Genomic DNA, 24,424 nt, shown 5'->3' on the forward strand with positions numbered 1-24,424 from the left:
AATCACCTCTTAATCTCACAGCTGCAAGGTATTGTGAGTGTGCGTGCGCACGCGCGCGCGCGTGTGTGTGTGTGTACATGACTGCTAAAGTTACCAGGGCCCGGTTTCCCAAAGCGTTCTTATCTCTAAGTAGTTCTTAACCTATTCCTTAACCTCTCTCTTAACCTTATGGGACGGTTCCCGAAACGTTCGTACGCTAAGTATATCTTTTGTAAGTCACACTTTCGTAAGGTTGGTCTGGACCATTCGTAGCTCTCTCTTAGCGTTGTTGCAGGTCTAAATGAATATAATTCTGAAGTTTTAATACACCCAGACAGTATTACATTAGGCTAATTCAAGTGTTTTCATGCAAAGAATAAAATTGTCATTACACTGATTGTTGTTAGATTTTTAATTATATTATTATACAATATTATTAATTTAATTAAAACGCTCTTTTAAAGGCCAGTGAAAGCATAGGCTACTGTCAGTTAAGTCCTATTCGGACGCTAATATTGTTTCTCATGGGCTCGTCCGGTATTTTAAACATTTACAGGGGTAAGTCGGTGATTTTAGTGGCGTCCGAATCCATAATATCAGTGTTTTTCTCACCCAATCCGCGTAAAAATCCATGGCCAAATTAGTACCTTCTGTTTTTTGACAAACAGGTCGTGTGGTAATTTAATTGCCGTCTGAATCCACATCTCCGAGTTTACAAGAGATTCAAAATTCACGGTTTAAATCCTTTTTGATCACTGCCGAGCACCGTACGCAAGATGTAAACTTTTATTACTGAAATGCTGGGAAGTATTTACACAAGAACAATATTTTTGAATGTATTGTTACAATTTTAAAATATGTAGGCTACGCTTTTATAGGCTATTATAGTTTGAATTATTTTTTTATAATATCCAATAATCATAATAAATTGAAATTTCAACTATTTCTGAAGTGCTTCTTTTATAAAGATGACCGCTTTTTCACATAAACAGCCCCTGCACGAGAGAATAATTGATTCTCGAGCCATCGATATCAAACAATTCAGCACCATTGGCATGGACAGCACCGGGTAACGTCCCACGTAAGAAGGTATATCTTAAGCGGCTTCCTAAGGTATAGTTCGGGGAACACACTTAGGAAAATAAACAAATTTGGTAAGATATATCTTTCGAGTCTTCTTAGCAGGCTAAGAGTGAGCGTTATCGGGAAACCGGGCCCAGGGCATTAGTGATTTAACGCATTCAATTCTAACAGGACAGGAATTTAACACACGCTTTTTCGTTGTATGGTTGGTCATCCAAATATTGGATGTCTTATCATGAATTGAATTGCTGCTTGTTACATTTCAGATTTATTCAAATTAAATATCATAAATATATAAAATAGCTTTACTTTATGAGACATGAGAACTGCATGTTAAAATGATTGTTTATGGACCCAGTTAGGATATTTAAATGTAATATTTAATTTAAAACAAACATATAAAAAGACTAACACTGTAAAATGTTAGTAAATGTATTGGAGTATGTTTTAATAGAAAATACTATTTAAGTATTTCTACTTAAACATTTCATGTTTACTTCAATTTGTTGCTTGCCATTTCATTGTCATTTTCTGTGAAATTTACTAGCAAAGTGAAAATTGTTGTTGCCTATGTATCTGTTCAGCAGGTTGTGCTGTTGTGCAAAATTTCTGCACACAAACTCCAATACAAATCTGAATGTCACCATGTTACAAAATTTCCAAACACATTCCCATTTGCAATATTATACTTTAGTTTTTGCTTTTTTGTTTTGTTTTGTTGTTTTTTTGCTGCGAGAGCAAAAAAACATTGTTTGGACTTTCAATACTGACACCATAGATACCATAGATTTAAAACTGTTTACAGCTGCTCATGACGCCTCAATATTTCTCATATCTGTGAGACAAGTAGCCGATATGCTAAGTTTCGGTTTCATTTTTGTGACGCGCTCCAGTTCACGAAGACCGAGACGGCAGAAAGCACATTCTGTTGGTTTTCTTTATTTGACAAAAGTACAACATTTTGTTATTGTGAGTTTACACAAATAAAACATTTACAGTTTCGATTGATGTCTTACTCTTATCTGTATGTATGACAAAAAATGACAGAGTATTTTAAGTTGTTTCCGCTGTTATTAGGAAAGAATCGCGCTGGCGTCTCCATGTCATTCAGCGCTAATACTTTAGCTTTCACACTCCACACAAACACTTGGATATTCTCCTAATAATAGAGCACGTTTATCTAGGTTAACGTTAGAATGATCGCCCAAGTTACTTACATGTTTCAGTTGATAAGCCATACTTAAGGTTGATGGATGATTGACGAAAGTTTGGATTTCCTACTTACTGTAATTACTGAATAACAGACGTTTTTTCTTTCTCTCTTGGTCGAATAAGCCTCTTCTCGTGGAATAATGTTCAGTCGACTTTTAGGGGGCATTCCTAGTTATATCATATTTCACTCTTAATAGTCTATTTATAAATGCTTTCTATCTCTTTAACCAGAACTATTGTTACAATCATGATGGAAAGCAAAAACAGCATTCGATCTTCGTCACTCTCTCAGCCCTTAAGCTAAAATGAAATGATACTATAACTGGAAAATTGTTGTCTTAACGAGTGACTCATTGAATAATTTAGTCAGACGATTCCTTCAAATCAGCTGATTCATTAATTCAAGTGTCTACTGTCTTTACGAGTAGGTCGTTGAGTCGAACAGACCGAGTCGTTCAAAAACGCGGATTCATTCAGTAACGAAACTGAAACTGTTGCTCTGACTGAGACATGCAATGGCTCTACTGTTTGGAACTGTTTTCACTGGCAAAATAGAGCAGAATATGGACAATTTTGACCTGGTTTCACAAACAGGGCTTAGATTAAGCCAGAATTAGACACTCTTGCTCATGTGGTATTGCTTATAAATATTAAAAACAAGAACTATTGCAGAGAGATTTTTTGCACCATATCTTGGATTTTTGGGGTATTTTTGCCCCAAGCCCCTGTTATGTTCAGACCCAGGTGTGTGTGTGGCGTGATGGGATGGGGCTCTATTTTAAGTGAGGCCAGTTTCAAGTGAAACGGGTGAAAGGCACTCTCAGAAAAAAGGTACAAAAGCTACATATTAGTACCTAAAAGGAACAAAAGTGTACCTTTCGAAAAGGTACCGCCCCAGTGACAGCTTTTGTACCTTTTATTTTCTGAGAGTGTAGCAAAGGTACTGTTTACTGACAACGTGGGCACTTTAAATATATTGTCTCACGGTTTTGTTGTCATTCATTGCAAATTGAATTTGGCGTCTACCCTGACTAAGGTCTATTGATTGTTCCACTTGTGTAACCCCTAAATGATTTGGCATGCAGCCTGCTATATTTGTCCCAATTCAAAACTCCTTCAGCCTGTGTGCCGTAAATTATGTACCTTGGTCTTAAGTGAGCTGGACTGTGTTAAAGCCCAGCAATTCACAAGCCAGCATGCTAATTGCCTTTTTCTTATCTCTCCATGTCCAGTGTGTATGGCTGTCCCGTCGCCAAGAAGAGAAAACCCCTGGAGACTCACGCCCTGGAGCCCTCGGCCAAGAGGAAGGTCTTTCTAACAGTCGTAGACCAGCAGTCAATGGAGAAATGCTACGGAACACACAAAATGGAGGAGATGGATGAAAAAGAGGAAGAGGAGGAGGATGAGGAAGAGGAAGAGGAAAGGGAAGAAGAAGAGGACGCGGATGAGGAATATACAGACAACGAGGAACAATATGATCAGGAAGAGGTAGAAGTGATTAATGGAGAAGAGGAAGAGGTGGAGCAGGAAGAAGAGGAAGTGGTGCAGGAGGAAGAGGAAGAAGGAGTAGAAAGAGAGGGGGAAGATGATGAAGAAGTGGATGAGATAGAGGAAGATGAGGAAGAGAATGAGGAGCAAATTCAAGAAATAGGTGAGGGCACAAATAAATCCATAAAAGGTGGACAGAGAATGAGTTATTATGTAGTAATTTGGCTCCCAGTTTTAACCCTGTGAAGCATTGATCATTTTGGCCTTGGAAATGTGTGTATCACATCTAATACAATAGGCTTTATAGGGTTAATCTGGCATTAGAATGCTTTATTTTTGGGTTCAGAAACAAAACCAGACCTGAATGTGAAGTGAGTATTTCAGCCTCCAGAGGGGTAGAGGAGGTGATTTGGCAGTTAGGCATCTTTAGAAGAAGGTCACCGTAATTTGAGGTGCAGTTGGATGATTTTGCGATGACCTTCAATACGGTCTCAGTATCAGGCTAAAAACAGCCCTCTCAAAACAGAGGTGCTCAGTTCCGAATGAAGGTGAGCTTTGAAGTGCAGCGCTCTGGCAGGGCCAATGCCCTCAAATATGAGCAACATTTAGATTGATAAAAAAAAGTTTCAAAATTTTAAAGTCCCCCTGTGGTGAAAATAAAGTTTTTAATGTTGTTTATTTTTATTTTATGTTGTTTAGTTGGTGTTTTTAATATGCTTTAAGACAAACCATGTGTAAATTCATAAGTCGACACCATTGCTGAGTATTTTCTCCTTAAAACTGCAGTGAACCAAAGACAGTCTCAAAAACACGCTTTGAAATCGCTGGTGTTTCTGACGTCACAAACTACCTTGTAACCAATCAGATCAACGTGTGATCGTCAACAAGTGGATCTCTGAGCTGTGTGAGTGAGTGGAGGCGGGGCTCATTTGCATATTCATAGAACCGCGTAACGTTTAAATGCCATTTTGGTAATCAAAGTTGAGTTTTAAGGGATAAAATTATTCACTACAGGGGGACTTTAAGGAAACATTTCGGACAATATATATTTTCCATTTAAACAACAAATACTATTGGTTCTACAGTTACTCCTTATATGGAATACTGTGTAAGGTTACAGTCTTGCAGAGAGCATCACAATATTTATTGCTACTAATCATAACATGAACTCGGGTCGCCTTGTGCACAGCTGCGGCATTTGACAGTATCATGTCATGACAGCAATTTTTTATCAGTTATTTTGTCTATGGGTCTTTATTTTCTCACATTCTTCTGCTCGGTCTAAATCAGATACAGATAAAGTAGCACAGTAAAGATTACATTTATTTGAATGATTAGTGAGAGAGTGATTGCATGTGTGAATGAATCCTACCGTTGCAGCTTCTCTCTAATAGTGCAGCTGTGGGTTTTAGTTACTTCAATAACAGAAAGGAATAGGCTATATGATAGCACTGTTCAGTTTATAAGCTATTTTACTGATAAATCACAGAAAAGCGCTGACAGCAATTTCCTGCGTAACTGAATGTTTCTGTGTGGACGACACAATGTTGCAGCACATTGGTTTAGAACAGCGATTAACTTACCTGTACAATAAACTGTTTAAAACCTGCATTCACCCGATCAGTATTGAGTATCCAGATGATATAAACAAATATAACTTGTGGTGCGCTCTCTGAGTTTGCATTTATTTGCATTAAAAGAGAACTTTAAAGATTTCTAATCCTGTGCCCCCCTCTATAGGACAGTATTCGTATTACAGCCAATGTAAATCTATCCATTATTAATTTTGAACAATAAATACGTAAGGGATAATGTACATTCAGCCGGTTGTTATCTCAGAATAAACCCCTGACAGGGTGATCAGGATCTTACATCAGCCTGAAGGGGTTATTCTGAGATAACAACCGGCTGGATGTACATTATCCCGATTATTACACGGCTACTTGCCACGTAAGTGAATAATTAGACACAAAATATTGATCTGAGTCTAAATATTTTGTTAGCTCTTTAAATCCAAAGCTTCCGCGGAAAGAGCAGTTGCTAGCAAGCGGCATGTTCAAACTAGACGGACATTTAAGAGATACGTTATACAGTCATACCACTTATTACACAGTATTTCGACACAAATAATTATGGGGAAAAGAGATATTGATCTGAGATGAAACTGTTTTAAAATCGTACCAGTTTGTTGTCTTATAATCCAACAGTGCACAAAACAATCGTCGCAAAATGGCAGCGGCTGCGTCTGTAGGAAACAAGAGAGAGCGAGTACGATACTGGATGGCATTTGACTGAGTTTTTATATTTTATTAGCCCCCCAAATGCAAAACTTCCACGAAGAAATCTATCTATCTATCTATCTATCTATCTATCTATCTATCTATCTATCTATCTATCTATCTATCTATCTATCTATCTATCTATCTATCTATCTATCTATCTATCTATCTATCTATCTATCTATCTATCTATCTATCTATCTATCTGTCTGTATCTATCTATCAGAATGAATGGCCACATGTTGTTTGCTAAACAAAGCCAACTTAACTTAATAGTACACAAGATGCCATTCTTGTTGCCTACAAATGGTTTCAGTATTTGTCTGAGCTGGTGGCTCAGTTCTGGTGGTCTGTGAATGTCTGCTAAATAAGGGAGTAGGCGTGAGATGTGTCTCAGACACACACACACACACACATACTCCCTCCACTCATTCTCCAATCAGACCTGACAGAGCCTTCTAGTCTAATTAACAATCAAACGCCCACGTGTATTGGCATTAACCCTGTTTCCTGTGCTGTTTTCTTACCTAAGATATTGGCTTTGTCTCAAAACCTAGTGAGCTGACTACATGAACAGTTGTCGACAGCATGTTAATTAAATTAGAACCTTATAAGTTACTGATTTTGCTCTTCATAGGCACTGCCTATAATTGTCCCCATCAATTTCTAAGGCCAGGTCTACATTAATCTGGATACAAACGTTATTGTTTTCAAATACCTCAGATTTCACAGTCCACACTACAACTTGTTTTCAAAATTATCCACTTTGGATCTTCGAAAAGCAAGCGTTAGGCTCTCAGTTTAACTGCTACTGTAGTATGAAAACATTTGCTTGTCTTTCACAGAGAGTGACCATATGAATTGCAGTCCCAGCAGATCAAGCCCCTCCATGGAGAAGGACAACAACAACAACAACGAAGAATATGAGAACTATGATGAACTGGTGGCCAAATCTCTGCTCAACCTGGGCAAGATCGCAGAGGATGCTGCTTACCGGGCCATGACCGAGTCCGAGATGAACAGCAACTCCTCAAACAGTGCAGAAGAGGAAGAGGAGGAGGATGAAGATGACGAGGACGATGAAGATGACGAAGATGAGGAGGGCTCGAGGAAAGGTGAGCTGAGTCTGGATGTGAACAGTGATGTGGTAAGAGAGACTGTGGACTCTCTAAAGCTCCTGGCTCAGGGTCACGGGGTCACGCTCTCAGAAAACCTCCATGAGGAGCCGTACCAGGACGACGGGGGCGAGAACGTCAACGGCAGAGCCACCATTACAGGTCAGATGGGGGAGAAGAGTGACGAGGAGGTTTGTCTGAGCAGTTTGGAGTGTCTTCGCAACCAGTGCTTTGACTTGGCGCGCAAGCTAAGCGAGACCAAGCCATCCGAGCGGCTCAACAATAACCAGCAGGTATGCATGTTCATTTCGAGTTTTTTCCCGAACCTATGATAGCGAACGCATGCTAACCGACAATTAACTGACAAGATACGATTAGAATTGTATAGAATTAAGAATTAAGTAATGATTTAGAAATTAGAATTAAATCAAACATTAGCAAAACAAAATCACACTCTGAATCCGGCGCCGATTGTGCTGTGGATATTGGCAGGGTTGCCAAGTTCACAGTTTTCCTGCAGAATTTGACTACTTTTAAACTGTTTCCCTAGGTAAAAAAAAAAAAATCCCTCAGCTTAAAGGTCTGACATATTGCATAAATTGTATTTGACTGAATTAACACTGTGCTCGATGAGGAGTTTCATAAGGTTGAGCTCCTTTATGAAACTACTGAATAGTAAAAACTCAGACAAGCTGAACAAACTCAGACAAGCTGAGCAAAATGAGCTGAATGAAGGAAACAAAACGAAGACTGCCTTCTAAGGACCCTTTAAATTGAGACGACGTTCAGCGCTCGATGACGTGGCAGCCGAGAAGTGCAGCCTTCTGTTTGAGAAGCAATCCATATGTGCAAATGAGTAAAGATTCATAGCTCTTTCCCTGGGATTGTCTTGCACCGCACATTCAGAAGAGAGAAACGTTCCTGAGGCACGTTCAAATACATCATTAACAACTAGTTGTTAGTTCAGATTCGTACACACTGTGTAGAAATTGGGTAAATGCGGGTGTCACTATCTGCATTTTTCGAGAGTTAACTGGGATTGGTAAAATGTGGTTTTCACTCTTGTGTGTGTACAGAAAAGGATTAAAGTGCCCATATAATGTTGTTTTTTACTTAACTTTTTGTGTAATATGTGCATATAAACAATCTGCAAAGTTACAAAGCGAATGAGTCTCTCCAACAATAAAAACACTTGCCTTGAAGTCGGCATGAAACAGACATTGCGATCGATATTGTGACGTATATATCAATGGTGGCACATTGCTGCCACATACATATTGTTTTTTCTACTCAATTATGTATTAATAACTAGATGTAATGTCGTTAAAACTATATATTTAATCATAATAATGAGATACTATGTAATTAAAACAATGTATTTATAATGAAATATTATATTGCTAAAACTACATATATTGAATGTGATGTAACAAGGTGGGAAATAGGTCTTTATCACAGTCTGCGTTCGAAAAGTGGAAGCCTCAAATAATATTGTAAAAGAAATTTAGCTGTAGCCTGTATCAAAAAAATAATTCAGTTATTACGAAAATACATATAGTTTTAACAATCTAGCAGCTCATTATTACGAGAAAACATTGTTTAAACTTCATAACATCTTGTTATAAAGGCATAATAGAGTGGAAAAAAAGATTATTTATAATATGCAATGCACCTCTGTATATATCTGAGCGAAAGAGCTTCTCGATCAAGAACAAATGTAAATGGCTTGATTTTGTCCATGAGAATTAATTGGATGTTTGGATGGTTGTGGTTTGCTATTGGTGGATCTCATGTGAGTGACAGGTTGACCCGCCCTCACGCCAGTAAACACATCATCAGAGAAAAGAAGTGATGTCTCTGAAAGAGGGAGGGGAAGTTATTTTGATTAAAGAGTACAAGGCACATGGATTATAAAAAATAAGGATGTGCACACATTTATGATAAATACTGCAATATTCCATGAAACAATATGAATTTTCAATTTTGATTTTATTCTAACAACTAAATGTATCTGCAGTGTATACATGGCCATATACTTCCTCATGGCCATATGCTGTTCTCAAGCGAAACTGAGCTGGTGTGGTTGCTCTGCCAAACCAGCTGGAACCAGCAACCGGCGTACCGTGCTGGTCCCAGTATGCAAAACATACCTTATGCTGGTGACCACCAATGCTGGATTTTTCAGCAGGGGCATCAATCAGTCCAATATTTTTCTGTCAGTTAACGGCTAACCTGGTAATTGTCTGCATCCCCACCAGCAGGCTCATCATCTTTATCAAGAGGCTCAACAGCAGCAGCATCATCAGACTCATGAGGAGTGCCGTGTCCTCGAGCGAAACTACTCCGACATGGTCAACCTGATGAAGCTCGAGGAGCAGCTCAGCCCGCGATCCAAGGCTTTCTCCAGCTGCGCCGCAGAGCACAAGTGCTTCCAGGACTGCGATGAAGACACCACCTCTGTCACGTCCGACCGCTCGGAGGACGTTTTCGACATGACCAAGGGCAACCTGTCACTGCTGGAGAAGGCCATAGCGCTGGAAACAGAGCGGACTAAAGCTTTGCGGGACAAAATGGCGTCGGAAGCAGTCAGGAGAGACAGACTGCGTTTGCATGAGGACGGTCTGAGGCACAGCTGTGCCGAGGAGCGGAAGGCACGTCTGCACCACGATGGCCTAAAGAAGCCTTACTACCTTAAAGGTAATCTCATATTACAAAACACGACCAGTACTGGTCGACCAAGACCAAGACTTAATTGTCTTAAGAGATAAGTTCCCAATATGCTTAAGGCAAAGTATTGTTTTTTGCCTGGGAGTAAAAAGAAGTTCAAAATACCTGAGCAGCAGCTTACTGAGAGTGGCTATCAGATGCATATGCAATGTGTGTGTGCTTTCCTCTCAAAAACAAAATAAACACCACAAAAATGATAAAACAGCAGTTAAGAAAGCATCTGATCATAGCGAGGTGAACTTGTTTGCACCAGCTCTGCAATTCGGCTCTCCAGTCAAGTCACGGTACGTTCATTTCTATGGCACTTTATACAACAGATTGCTTTAAAGCAGCAGCTTTACAGGATTGAACATGAAAAAACAGCGTCGGTCGCTTTCAATTAGAGTTACACCTTCAACTTCTACTATAAAGCAGCTGTCCAGTGTGTTTTTTCTCGCATTTGACTTTGACTGAACTGGGGTGTTTCCCGAAAGCATCGTTAGCCAACTATAGCTACCTGTCGCTAATTCCGTCTTTATCAGCATAGTTCAACTAAACGATGTTTCCTGAAAACATAGTTATAACGAACATTCGCAAACACCATCGCAAAGTTGTGTGTTTGGAGCGACAGCTCTCGACCTGTGGTTAGAAGCAGAGTTTCTAGTTGGCATGACATGTGGACTTAATAAATCCTTATCTTGAGCAAAATAAGCAAGCTGACATTCAGGACAATCTGTATCTTTTATTTAGAATACATACAAATGTTATTTACGTGTTTAGTTTGTCGAGATTTAAAGCGTCGTTTCTGAAGAATGCGCATGTGCGAACGAGCTCTATTACGTTAGAACCAGCCAATGATTAAATCTGGAAATAAAGCAAAATAACTGAGAAAAATTAGAGATAGTCCTCAGATGACATGTAGCATTAATTCGATCTCAAACAGATTCATTAAAAGTAGTTATTACTCCACCACCTGCGTGACATCATTAACCAACGAGGACAACCCCCTCTCATTGTTCTGCTTTATTAGAGTACAAAATAAATGTTGAAAAGGTGGAGCCTTTGCTTTGGGGTCAAGTTAATCAAGTCAGTGATATGACTAACTAATGAATGCAAATAATACCCTCTCCAATTATATTTAGACCCGCATTTATTCATGCTGTTCATGCAATACACAATTTTAACCTTGATTTTCCACTCACCGACAATTAAGGGAGCTCACCGACAAAAGCCAGAAATCACAGGCAAATTGTTTTCATGAGTGACAATTGCTACACTGAAGGGTATTTAGGATTATTGCACTTTGTAACATTGAATTAAACATGGCATTTTTAAATAGAAATCAGATTTTTTTTTTTTTATATATACTCCAATAATCTTTGTTTTATTTACAATAAATAATGTGTGAGTTTTCAAAGACGCAATCTGAGAGAAGCACCTCCCACCCAAGAGATATTTACCAGGTTAAATATCTAAACCTGTCTACGATCCAAGTCCTGCAGTGTGAAATGTGTTTTGAGTGGAACTGACATCGGCAATGACAGGCAGTTGTGAATAATCCACAGTTACGTATAAGAGTAGCTGATTAGCTATCAAAGGACTTTAAAAGTCATTTGGTGTATGGGCAGCATAAAAAATAAAATAAAAAAAAAAGTGAAAAATCACCATTTTATTCCATAAAATTGTTGCCTAATACAACCCCGAATGTGCGTTTTGAATTTTTTGTCTTAGTAAGACTAATAGTATAGTGCACATGCTACCAATTTACACTCACATTTTCCTTCTTTTTCCCAATTGTTCTCTGGCACTCTCCACTGCACTGTCCCATAAACACCCCAAATGATAAAAAAAGACTAGGAATAATAGCATGCGATTATAACATTACTGTATGTAAGGGGAAATTAATGTATTAGGCTGAAACCTGAGAGTAAGAATATTTAGAAAATTAGTATCATCACCTTCAACAATTTATGCAATTACAGTTATTTTCTTCTACTCACCCTCATTTCGTTCCAAACTGTGTGACTTCCTTTCTTCCATGGAACACAAAATAAGACATTTTAAGTAATTCTTTCCATACAATGACAAAATACATTTGCAGGGGCCGTCAAGCTCCGAAAAGAAAAAGAAAAAAGACAGAAGCCATATGCTTTGTGTGAGGAACAGACCACCATAACTTCATTCACAGCTCATGCAACTTGGCATGTTGCATGTGGTTAATAGACAGGTGGGAAGCAATAGTATTTCAAACCGGGCAAGTTTGAAAATATGCATTTAATATGCAATATGCATATTAAAAAATGTTTAATAAATACAGTGCGCATATTTTAGAGATCTGTGGAAAATGTACAACCAACGGACATTATTTCATTATATTAGGCAATCTAAGCACCAACAGTGCTTTTGGAAAGTAGTTTGTAGAATATGTAAAATGATTGCCCCAAGATAGCAATGGAAATTTTCACCTATTCAATCAATCCAAAAAAAAACACAATTTGATTGAAATATGATTTGGGACTTTTTTTTTTTTTTTTTTTTTTTTTAACAGATTGAGTTGACTCATGAGTAATGCTAACAAGTACACCAATGAGCTAAATAATAATATACTACCTAAATGAAAGTTATTGTATGGCTTCAGAAGACTTTTAAATATAAAATCCTTTAAAAATAAAATGATATCACCCTACTCTTTCAACATCCCCAGAGCAGATAGGTCAGTTTAAGTGGACAGGTTCAGCGCTCTTCTGCGTTCCTTTGCCCTGAGAGAGGATCCCATACTGACCCCGGGACAAGCTTTCTCAAACATCCCCATGCCTGCAGTGCAAACAGCAGTGGCTTAATGCTGTTCAAACAGGCCAGCATGGCCACATCACAGGCTAAGCTTGTCAGGCATAAGTAATGGCGATCTGCACGGCCGGGAGAACAGCAAATCTCATCCCAGGGACACAGCCTGTGCTCATGCTGCCTATTTATAAACCTCTGCATGGAAATATAGCTCTGGCACTGGAGATCACTGCATGGAGAAACATACTGGGAAATTAGACAGTGCTGCTTATTCTGAGGAAGTTTCAATAGGATTCCTGGTTTATTCCTGTTTCTCCAAGGATAGAGGAGCCAGATTGAAGGATTATTGTATCCACAAAACCGTTGCATGGTCATGTTATACCATGCAGGCATTTAAAGAGGCCATGTGATGCTATTTTAAAATGTTTATTGGGTGTTATAAAATAGGCTAACATGCTTTAATGTTCAATAAACACATTATTTGTCACATACTGTACATTTTTGCAGCACCTCTATTCCCAATCTGTCTGAAACGCTCTGATTTCTACAAAGCCCCTCCTTCCGAAAAGTCCAGAGTGCTCTGATTGGCCAGCTGACCCAGTGCGTTGTGATTGGCTCAAGTTTCTCACAGTTTGTGTGCTTTTTCTGGGCGAATCGGAGTGAACTGTGGCGCTAATAGAGACTCATGAACACTCACGCCGTGCAGCCGTGCACAGAAGACCAACGGCCAAGGTCAAGAATTTCGGTAAATAGTACATTTAGTTCGCAAACCCCCAGAACACTTGGAATATACACCACGAGTTATGTGGGATCATTCTGTGATACTTTTGGTTCTTTTCTAAAAAGCTTGATGCTGGTCGCTATTCACTGCCACTATATGGACGAGCGCGAGCGGGACATTTGTTAAAATTTATCCTTCTGTGGTCCATAAAGATGGGCATGGCATTAGAACAACACTAGGGTGAGTAAATTATGACTTAGTTCACCCTAAAATGAAAATGATCCCTTTTAGACCTAATGCATGGATCATGGACATAAGCGGTTTTATTTCCCAACTGTTCGCTTAAGACATAACAGACTGTGCTTCAGCGGATACTCACCAAGCCAGGGATTTTGACATATTTTTAAAACATGTATTTGACCGATTAGGTTTGAGCCCGAAGTCCAAAGTTCACTTCGCTTGTTCATTTTCCACTGTCTCAGAATGTGCGCACAGAAAGTAGGGTTACTGTAGGATTGTTGTCGTTGCAATGTCTGTGCAATGACTTTCCAGATTTATTGTCCTTTTCAGACACCTTGTGAACTGCCAGACCTGTGAATGTACTGAAGAAATTTTAGCAGCGCACAGAAAAATTGTCTCGAAAGTTTTGCTTCATGTGATCGGCTCTTCTGATCGGCCTTTATAGAGACCACCGATTAAACTATATCGAATGATTATCAGCCAATAACGATCAGGCGCCCCGATCGGAGCACCCTTACTAACCCTGGTTCAAAATGACGGCACGTTTGGTCACTATATGCTTTCGTTGTATTGAAAACTCACTTAAAAATGCCTCCTTTTGTATTCCACAGAAGAAAAAAAGTCATGCAGTTTAAAATGATATGAGGGTGAGTAAATGATGTCAGAATTGTCTTTTTTTGGGTGAACAAACCCTTAAAAACACATGCAAACTTTCATCTGCCGTTCTCCAGATGAGGAAGGGCTGACAGCACGCATGAAAGGACGTTCGGCCGGCATGCACGGCAGACACTATCTTTCTAATGGCAGAATAATGAGGGATGCTTGGCTTTTACACTGCGATAGCATCTCACTATGGCAGAAATAGCAGCAGACGCTGCCTAACCAGGGGGCATTATGATTTATAAAAAGTGTGGAGGCCTGACAGTTATGGAAGGAGCTCTTCCTTAAAGAAGGCATGAGGCGGAGATGGAAATTGAACAGTATCAGTATGACCGATAACAAACGACAGGACCACTGACTGCACATTAATTATCCACAGACGCTATGGTAATGGGGGCCATTTGGTATGCAAAGCATGGCTTGTCCGGAGCCACAATCAATATCCAGCACTTTCTAATATGTATTCCACTCAGCTTGGCTTTGCTATCTCTCCCTTGCTCGTTTGTTTTCTCTCTCTTTGAAATGGCTGCAGAATAGTCTGAGGATTCAGGGCTTATTATCTTAAAGTGGCCCTATTAGGCTTTTTTGGACATTATCTTTCATGTAGTGTGTAATATGTAGCTGTTTGTGAATGTAAAAGGTCTGAAAAGTATAAAAAAAAAATCAAAGTGCAGATAAACTTATGTAGGTTTATAACAAATGTGCACAAAGCCAGCCTGTGGTCTTCATTGACTGCCAGTGAACAACATCTACTTTTCCTCGCTCAAATTCTGTAGTTGTTGCTGAGACTGGAAGAATTTGGTCCGTGTTGTTGACATGTTGAGAAGACGCTGTTTTCTGCTCTGCGAAAGTAAGTCCTCTTTACATGTACTTCCAGAGGATGAGATTGACACAGTAAAACCGACGCCACATTCTGCAAGCGGTCAACCAATCACAACAGATTAGGCCATCTGGCCAATCATAGCAGAGTAGACCAATCACAAAAGACTGGGCCATCTGACCAATCAGAGCAGAGTAGACCAATCACAAGAGACTGGGCCATCTGACCAATCAGAGCAAATCAGAGCAGAGTAGACCAACCACAAAAGACTGGGCCATCTGACCAATCAGAGCAGAGTAGACCAATCACAAGAGACTGGGCCATCTGACCAATCAGAGCAAATCAGAGCAGAGTAGACCAATCACAAAAGACTGGGCCATCTGACCAATCAGAGCACAGTAGACCAATCACAACAGACTGGGTCATCTGACCAATCAGAGCAGAGTAGACCAATCACAAAAGACTGGGCCATCTAACCAATCAGAGCAGAGTAGACCAATCACAACAGACTGGGTCATCTGACCAATCAGAGCAGAGTAGACCAATCACAAAAGACTGGGCCATCTGACCAATCAGAGCAGAGTAGACCAATCACAACAGACTGGGTCATCTGACCAATCAGAGCAGAGTAGGCTTTCTGAAAGGTGCAGTTTAGAGAGACCGGATCCTTTATCAAACTCAATGATAAACTCAAAAGAATTGAGGAAATCAATTACATGAATTGTTTAAGTTAACAAACTCAAAAGATGAAGTTAGTATTCATTGATTTTGCACTACACACAAAAAAAGTTAGATGCATTTTTACTGAAATATCGACTATGCTAACTCATACAATTTAATTGCATAAATATCATATTAACTCAAATATTTTGCAGTTAACAGCTAGTTAGCAATAGCTGTGCCAAAGTTGGCCTGAAGCTGATTTTGTATATTGTCATTATTTTCATTACAATTAAGCATATCTCTGTCAGGTCTCAGGTAAAGGATGAGGCAAGACCTCAATGCAGAGTTGATGGGCTTTTATTGAATCAAAAATAAAACTTCTCTGTGGGGGAAAACAGGACCGGCTGGACTAGGCAGGAAACAACAGGGAGCATGTTAACACGGTGGACACACAACGATGATCTGGCACAGGACCGGACATACAGGGAGAAGGGATAGGGAAGGAAATCAGGAGGGTAACAAGGGAGAGCAGGTGGGGCAAATAAACCAATAATCAGGGAACAAGGAGGAGTGGTTAAGACAATAGACAGGACTGAGCACATGGCACATAGAAACAAACATGACAAGCCATGTGCCCACACCAAACATGACAAAACAACAGCACATGGCCAGTGAACACAATCACAAGCCCGAATTAGACAGAAGCGTCGGGATCCGAACACCACGCTCAGCACATATAACGTCTCACACATGTGGTAGGACATTTTTAGAGTTTTGTTGCTCATTATTCTCAATAACGATTGTAATAAAGTAAAACTATAGTACAGTACAAACTACTACAATCCAGTGCATTCAGTAGTTCTTTAGCTACAGTACCAACACTGTCGACCACAATGGTGTTTGACGCTGCACTGCCATCTATGGACGTGGATCAGAGTTTTATGTACATTTTTCATTGTTCAATGAAAAAGAAGCATCACTCCTCATGATTTTCCTCACGTTTCCTCCTCTGTAAACGGTATGTCTATGCAACAAAAATGTGTGTTCTGTTTTCTGCCTTTTCTACTTTTTTGGAGAATTTGGGAGAACATATGAATGAAAGACCATAAAAGACATTTTCTTTATGCAAAACAGAATTATTTTGAAATACTGTACGACCTGAACATTTCATGATATTCACCCAGATTCATGTGTGTCCGTGACCAATATTGCAATACTTTAGTCGATGTTGTTTCAAGCTCATATTCCAAAAGTTTGAGTGGCACTGCATTCTATTTTCAGTCTCAGTCTAAAACTCTAAAACTGAGCCCACGTCTTTCACATGCTCTCATGCTATTCCTGTCTGTTTTGAGATTACTTTGATACAGAAGGCAACATGATGCCTGTTACTAGGTTACTCCATCCTTAAAATTTTAATCAGTGGTAACTGTAGCATACTCACTGTCTCACTCACTGTCTCACTCACTCACTCACTCTCCTGTGCTCTCTCTATTTGAAACACAGCCAGTAGCCCTGGACAGCACATGAGGAAGAGATGTCCTCTGCAGATCTAGGTCCAGGATACACTAACAAGAGATACACTAACAAGGACAAAAGGTTGCAACTACTCACTGTTCACAAGTTTGGAGTCAGTATTAAAAAAAAAAAAAAAAAGTCTCTTCTGCTCACCAAGGCTGCATTTTTTTGATCAAAAATACAGTAAAAGCTGTAATAATGTGAAATATATTTACAATTTTAAATAATTGCATTTATAGTAAAATGTCATTTATTCCTGTGACCAAAGCTGTATTTTCAGCATCATTACTCCTGTCTTCAGTGTCACATGATCCTTCAGAAATCATTCTAATATGTTGAAAACAGTTGTGCTGTTTCATATTTTTGTGGAAACTGTGATTTTTTCAGGAATCTTTGATACATAGAAAGTTCAAAAGAACAGCATTTATTTGAAATATAAATATAAATATTTTGTAACATTATAAATGTCTTTACTGTCACTTTTGATCAGTTTAATGTGTACTTGCTGAATCTGAGTATTTTTTTAAATGATATACTGTATATTACTGGCCCCAAACTTTAGAGCGGTAGTGTATATCCAGAATGTATGCAACACAGATTTCCATGGTACATGCCGAATAGTACCGAGGAAAAATATTTTGATTTGAAAAAAAAAAAAGGGAATGTGTCTCCCTCGTCTACTTGTGATCCGACTGACCAAAACACATCTTAATACCAGGAGTAAACACAAACAGGGCCCTTGAGTCTATGAAAGTTAAACTAAAGCTAAACTGAACATAATGTTGACATGTGGTTGTTTTGCATGTCAGTCAGACAGTGTCTTTCTGTCTAAGTAAGCAATTCTTGGACCAGACTTTATCAGTCCTCTTGCATATTTATTTCTAAACAAATGAGTCAATAATAATCCTGTGTGTGTGTGTGTGTGTGTATTCAGATTCTTCACGGTCGGGGAAAAAAGAAAGCCGCTGTCCAACGCCCGGCTGTGACGGCACAGGTCATGTGACGGGTTTGTACCCGCATCATCGCAGCCTGTCCGGATGCCCGCATAAGGACAGAGTCCCACCAGAAAGTAAGCACACTACAAGCTCTTTCTAAACTTCAGTGCCACGTTTGCTTGCTTCTTCCTTTAAATCTTTGCTTTTTTTCATGCCAGCATAAATGAAAAGAGGTCACAATCATTGGATGACTGTGTGTCTGTATGTGTTTGTCTGTGGGAACCAGTCTTCAGTTCTTTCTGCATGCCGTCCTCCTCCACACTTATAACATCTGCTCATTCCTATACAATACCTCTTACCTTTTAGCCTGTTATCAGTTCCATCGTCCAAGTCAATGAGATTTTAGAGTGGGATTTAGGTAAAAGCCTGAAATAAGATCTGTGGTAAACACAAGTTCAAGATGCGTCATTCCTGCAGCACTTTATACTTACTAATGTTTTGCTTTTCCTGCCAAAATTAATATCACTTCCTGGATGATGATGATGTTATTATAGAACAGGCTTTTGTTGTTGTTTTAAAAATGACTAACCAAAATATAAGTGTGTGTGTGTGGGGGTATCGGGGAACCCAATAAACATCTGTAATATTTATCAGCTTTTCATGTTAGAAATTCAGTACCTGTGGACTCAAACCAAAATAGTGAAATTACTTAAAATTCACCCCTGTTCACTTCATTGAGATATTGTGATAATAAATCATATAATTTACATCATCCAGTATCTGTCTAACAATCAAAATCAGTCATTTAATTCTATTTTTGGACAATTTTACAACTGAATGTACGAAGATTTTGTATTAATTTAAATGAAGTTTTATGTAACAAAGTTTGGGAGGAGCATGTTCAGGTAATCATCCAATCAGCACAAGAAGAAGCCAGTATAAATAAAGCCTTCCCTTACCTCCTGTCTCATGACAAATTTCTCAGCATCCCGCCACCACCCCATCACCTCACACTCGGCTGGGTCTGCTCATAGATACCTATGATCTATACATTCATAGGGGGGATTACTCTGGGGTCGGGCCGAATTCCGAGCTCGGAGCCCTCCCCCCGGACAGCAAGCCAAATACGCATTATAATATTACATCAGATTTCATTAACATGTGAACTCGTGAAACTTTATTTTAAGTTTTCTTGAAATAATTTACAAGAACTTCACACACTATTTATACCTATATGATTGTTGCTGTTGTTGAAGGAAATCTCTGGCGATGTAAAGACCCGGCGTAGAGGAGCAGCCGTCGCAATATCTCAGACACGCATGAATGCGTTGATTGTTTCTGTTGGTAATTACGACGCTATCTTAATGGAGGCCAGTTTAATAAGTTGGTTAGATTTCTCATTTTGTTTTAGATGCTCAATTAAATCCAGTTGAATAAACTGTAATAATTATAATCTGATGAAAGAGTTACAGACAGGAAGAACGAGTGAGATTTCCTTCCATTCACCTTGAGCAAATCTCCTGTTAAAACATCTTTTACGTGATTCATTAAAATGCATTAAAATGTGTGTGTTTTTTTTTTATTCACAAATGAACCAGATGGCAATCAAACTGATGGCTTTGACTACAGACTGAAATCAGTTAACAAAAAGATTTGCTTTTAAAGTGTCCAGATGGCAAGGCAGTTTGTGAGCTGGCGCTGGGGTGGCAAAGCAGGGGTGTTTTCAGATGACCATCACATGACGTGTGTGACACACACTTACTGAAAGACTGTTTCGTGTGTGCTGGGTCACTTAGTGGCTGTTATTATCTTCAGCCAACTTTTTGCTGCTAAAAAGTAAAATGTACAGTTTTGTAAAAGTTTTTTGTAGACAGGTTTTTTTTTAAAGTAAATTTCACATATGGAATTAAGTAAACTCTACTTAACTATGTAAGTCAAATTAACAAAGAAAATAAGTAACTTTAACTTGGCCAGTAAAAGTTCTACTCCGTTTAAATATACTTTACAGTACTTTTTACTCCAACAATATAACACTGAATTGTACCATGCACTTTTAAAGTGTTTGTTTTATTTAAAGGGGTGGCATAATGCCCTTTTCACAAGATGTAAAATGAATCTCTGATGTCTGGCCCTTTAAATGCAAATGAGCTGCTGCTCCCGGCACAGAGGGTGGGGTTTCAAGAGCTTGTGTGTTAGGAGCTCCAATTACCTCACGCAGACACACACTAAAATGACAGAAACTGTGAAAAAAAGAAAGAAAGCCTTTTATGTTTAAACGGAGTCAGACAAAGATGGAGAGACTCAAGAAGAAGTGACAACACGTAGAAGCAACAGGACGTTTCTGAATGGTTAGATGATGAATTTATGTTGCTGATGTGGAGTTAACTATCTTCAGTTAGCTTAGTCTTGATAATCTATAAATCGGAACCGTTGTGAGATGCACACAGAGTGACTTTCTATTGCATGTGAAAAGACGGATGATACAGTTTGAGCTGACTCACAAATGTGCTCGACAACAACAACTCTTCCTCTTCTCAACATGGACTGCGTGTTTCCGGGGGCGGGGTTTATGCAAATTTTAGGGTTGGTGATGTCACTAACCCTGGAGGAATGTCGTGTAGTTCCTACCAGCCGTTTGTTGTAGTCCTTAAAAAACGATTTCTTTAAAAGCAAATATCTCCCTTTGCTTTGAACTTTGAGCGTTGTAACTTTGCAGATGTTGTTTATGGTCAAAAAGCAACACTACACACTAACTAAAGTTAGAAAAGTGAAATCATAATCAACCACCCCTTTAAAAACATCTAAGTAAATAATACAACAGATATTGTATAGACACCATGTTTACATAATAGACGTAAAGCAGTACCCACCTGAACACTGAGACCTCAATACTTGGAACACAATACACAATGACGGTAACATTTGATGAATCGTTTTTGAATGTGTCATTTTGAGTAGAAAATTAACTTTAGATGTCACAAAATGTCAAGTTATTAAACCTAACAACAAATGCAATGACACAACAGTGTAAATAGAGCTGGAAGACAGCGAAAAATCAACCTCAGACCGTAGAGTTTGTTCCCATTCATGCCCCAGTGCATGATGGGAACATCAGTATCAGAAAAGTTGAGTAGGTCCATCTGACCAATCAGATCACATTGTGCTTTTCAGAAGGAGGGGCTTCATAGAGACAGGAACTAAACAGAGCGTTACTGACAGACTGGGAAGAGAGGAGCTGCAACAATGGAGAATATGAGAAAGAAAAAATAAATAAATCAAGCATGAAAACTTATTCTAGTAGAGCCCAAAAACAAAATCAAGACTTTGTAAAAGGGCATAATAGGTCTTCATTAAATGAAGCTTTTCTTGCGTTCAGACACATAAAGACATGCATCTCTGTCGGTGGAGGTGAGCGGATCCCTCCTGCTCTTCAGTAATGAACATGTCAGAGTGTGTTGAAGATGAGGGTGAGGGATTAAGGAGCTGATAATGATGAAGATGAGCACCGGAAGAGTGCCGGTCTGCTCGCCCCGTCCCACACTCTCTGCCCCCAATCCAGCGTCCTAATGAACAGTAATCTAATTCCTGTCGGTCATGCGCAGAGAAGACAAAGACATGTACAGATGAATAATAGAGTCTGGGATCAGAGAGAGGGAGAGTTTGGGCAGGGATTTCATTGATTGCTGACGTGTGTTTAATGCAAATGAAAGACAAATGCAGAGCTGAAACAATCAAGAGCAGCAACACCTCACACCGAATGACTGGATGCATGAGCTAACTTTAGCTGACGGCTTCAGCTGCTGATGAGAATATAATCAGGGATAGAGCTCTCCGTCAAACGTCTGTCTGCATCACTCACAACTGAACGCACTGGAGTGTGTTTTACTTACAGCAAGCAGCAGGGAATCTGATGAAAAAGAGGAACTAGAAAAGAATAGAACAGAACGGAATAGAATAGAATAGAACGGAACGGAACGGAACGGAACGGAACGGAACGGAACGGAACAGAACAGAACAGAACAGAACAGAACAGAACAGAACAGAACAGAACAGAACAGAGCAGAACAGAACAGAACAGAACAGAACAGAGCAGAGCAGAACAGAACAGAACAGAATAGAATAGAACAGAATAGAACAGAATAGAATACTTGTGATTTGTACCATGACTCACGCTGCATGGTTCATGTGCATGCCAGTGTTCTTCCATTAGCAGTGCCTTGCATGCCGCTGTTTGATGTCTCTCGTTCTGAGCGTGCTGGTGATAATGACGAGTGTTTCACACTAATGCTGATGACTAACTGTGGGCCTCTAACTCCTAATCTTTCACCCTATTTCTCTCGCCTGCTGTCAAGTTCTTGCAATGTATGAAAATGTTCTTAAGTGCCCTACGCCTGGCTGCACGGGCCGGGGTCACGTCAACAGCAACAGGAACTCTCATAGGAGGTGAGTTCCTCTCCGTCTGGATGAGAGAACCGCTCATATGTTCATTATAATCATCTTTATTCTGCAGTGTCTACGTTTAGAAAATCACAGCGTTCCCTATTCTCTCAGCAAATGTCTCAGTTGTACCTTTGATTTCTGGAGGTACAAAGCATTAGTTTCTAATTTAATATATGCAGTTTTAAAGTCACCGTTCTTGGATAATAAATGTAAACTATGTATTTTTTTCTGTTCAAATACTTTCAATTTTAATATATAGGTGTAATATATATACTTATATATATATAAGTAAACCATTGGTAGGCTGACTTCCTGAACACTAACTCAAATTGTAGTATGCAGTGTAGATTGTGTATGCAATCTAATCGGACTACTTTTTTATTCCATTTAGATTACTTTTGACCAAACTCCCTTACGTCATAGATTCAAATAGGATTATTTTGTCCCACATTGATATATTCCATTCATTGTTATCAACAACATGAAGTGATTTAAACATCACATTACGTCAGGGTAAAAATTGTGTCAATGTCAATGTAAATAGAAATGTAAAGAGAAAAAAAAGAATTAGGGAAAATCAATTAATTATGAATAATTTACTGTCTGAATAATATGTTATCATGTAATCAATAAAAAGTAACTTCTGATTATGATCTTAATATAATATAATATAATATTATATTATATAATAAAATATAATAATTAAAAGTTCTTCATTTTTGTAATCTGATAGCATAATCCAGATTACATCAATTACTAACCAGCACTGTGTGGGAATATGTGTTTTTCTCAAAAAGTGGCGGACATGGGTGTGTTTGGGAAACCAGGTCAAAACTTTTTTTTTGCAATTATGTTTGATGTTGCTAGTGATGTAAAAGTATAGACTACTACAAATGCACATTCCCTCAAGCAGCTTTTAAAACAGCACGTTGTTCTGTGGAAGGCGTTGCGTGTGGATTGGGCTGATGAACTGGTTTGCACAGTAATGTTCTCAGCGTCAGCCATTAGCACCTCACTGACACCACGCCAGGGGAGACGGCCCACTCCAGACGGCCCTGAAACACACGCGCCAGGCACGACACTCACACACACACTCACCTCGCTTATACTGGCAAGAGTGAAATTACATTTCCTACGGCAGGAAACCTGGCAGCTTGCTTGCAGTTCATGTCATGGATCAAAGACACACACACAAACACACGCGCACACCTTCAGAAGCCTTTAATATCTCTGTGCTCTGAGCTCATGACACTACCTGCACTATAAAAATTTTAATAAAATGTTTAATTCCTCCAATATTATTTGTGATTACCCATTTCTGATTGAAAACTTTAAATCATTAACATTTTTCACTGTAGAAGAACATTGTGTTGCCATGAGGTTTTTATAAAAAATGATTTACTCAGCATTTTTATCTTGTTTTCCAGTACAAATATCTAAACTTTCAAAAATCGTCCCTGAAGGAGGGAACGGAGACGTAGTCGACGTGTCGACTGATTGGGATCACGCTAGGAGCCTGTCATCTTCGAGTATTGTAAAAACGAGCCAATGGACATTGGCATGCGTGAATCACATCACACGCCCCGCTCCGCGGGTATAAATACGGAAGTGGATGCACGCACCAGTTGTTTTTCCGCTGAGGAGCTGAGCGTCAGCGGTGGTACAGCAATAGTGGCTAGGGGACTACGTCTCCGTTCCCTCCTTCAGGGAACGAGGGTTACATACGTAACCGAGACGTTCCCTTTCAGTCACTCACGTTTGACGTAGTCGACATGTCGACTGAT

General features: G+C 39.2%; 1 protein-coding gene across 6 annotated transcripts in view; it reads left to right on the forward strand.

Annotated features, from left to right (window-relative positions):
- The window catches only part of myt1lb (myelin transcription factor 1-like, b), a 139,216-nt gene that overhangs the window by 75,486 nt on the left and 39,306 nt on the right, over positions 1–24,424 (forward strand). For 4 of the 6 annotated variants that reach the window (XM_084393872.1, XM_084393875.1, XM_084393874.1 and 1 more), the window contains 5 exons: positions 3,507–3,925; positions 6,887–7,449; positions 9,415–9,853; positions 18,200–18,334; positions 22,553–22,643. In XM_084393872.1, coding sequence (XP_084249998.1) covers positions 3,507–3,925; positions 6,887–7,449; positions 9,415–9,853; positions 18,200–18,334; positions 22,553–22,643 — 1,647 coding nt within the window. The remainder of the gene's footprint in view (positions 1–3,506; positions 3,926–6,886; positions 7,450–9,414; positions 9,854–18,199; positions 18,335–22,552; positions 22,644–24,424) is intronic. The other 2 variants (XM_084393873.1, XM_084393876.1) reach the window with 1 other exon arrangement.

The sequence above is a fragment of the Rutilus rutilus genome (assembly GCF_951802725.1).
Source record: "Rutilus rutilus genome assembly, chromosome: 21".
Classification (NCBI taxonomy): Eukaryota; Metazoa; Chordata; class Actinopteri; order Cypriniformes; family Leuciscidae; genus Rutilus; species Rutilus rutilus.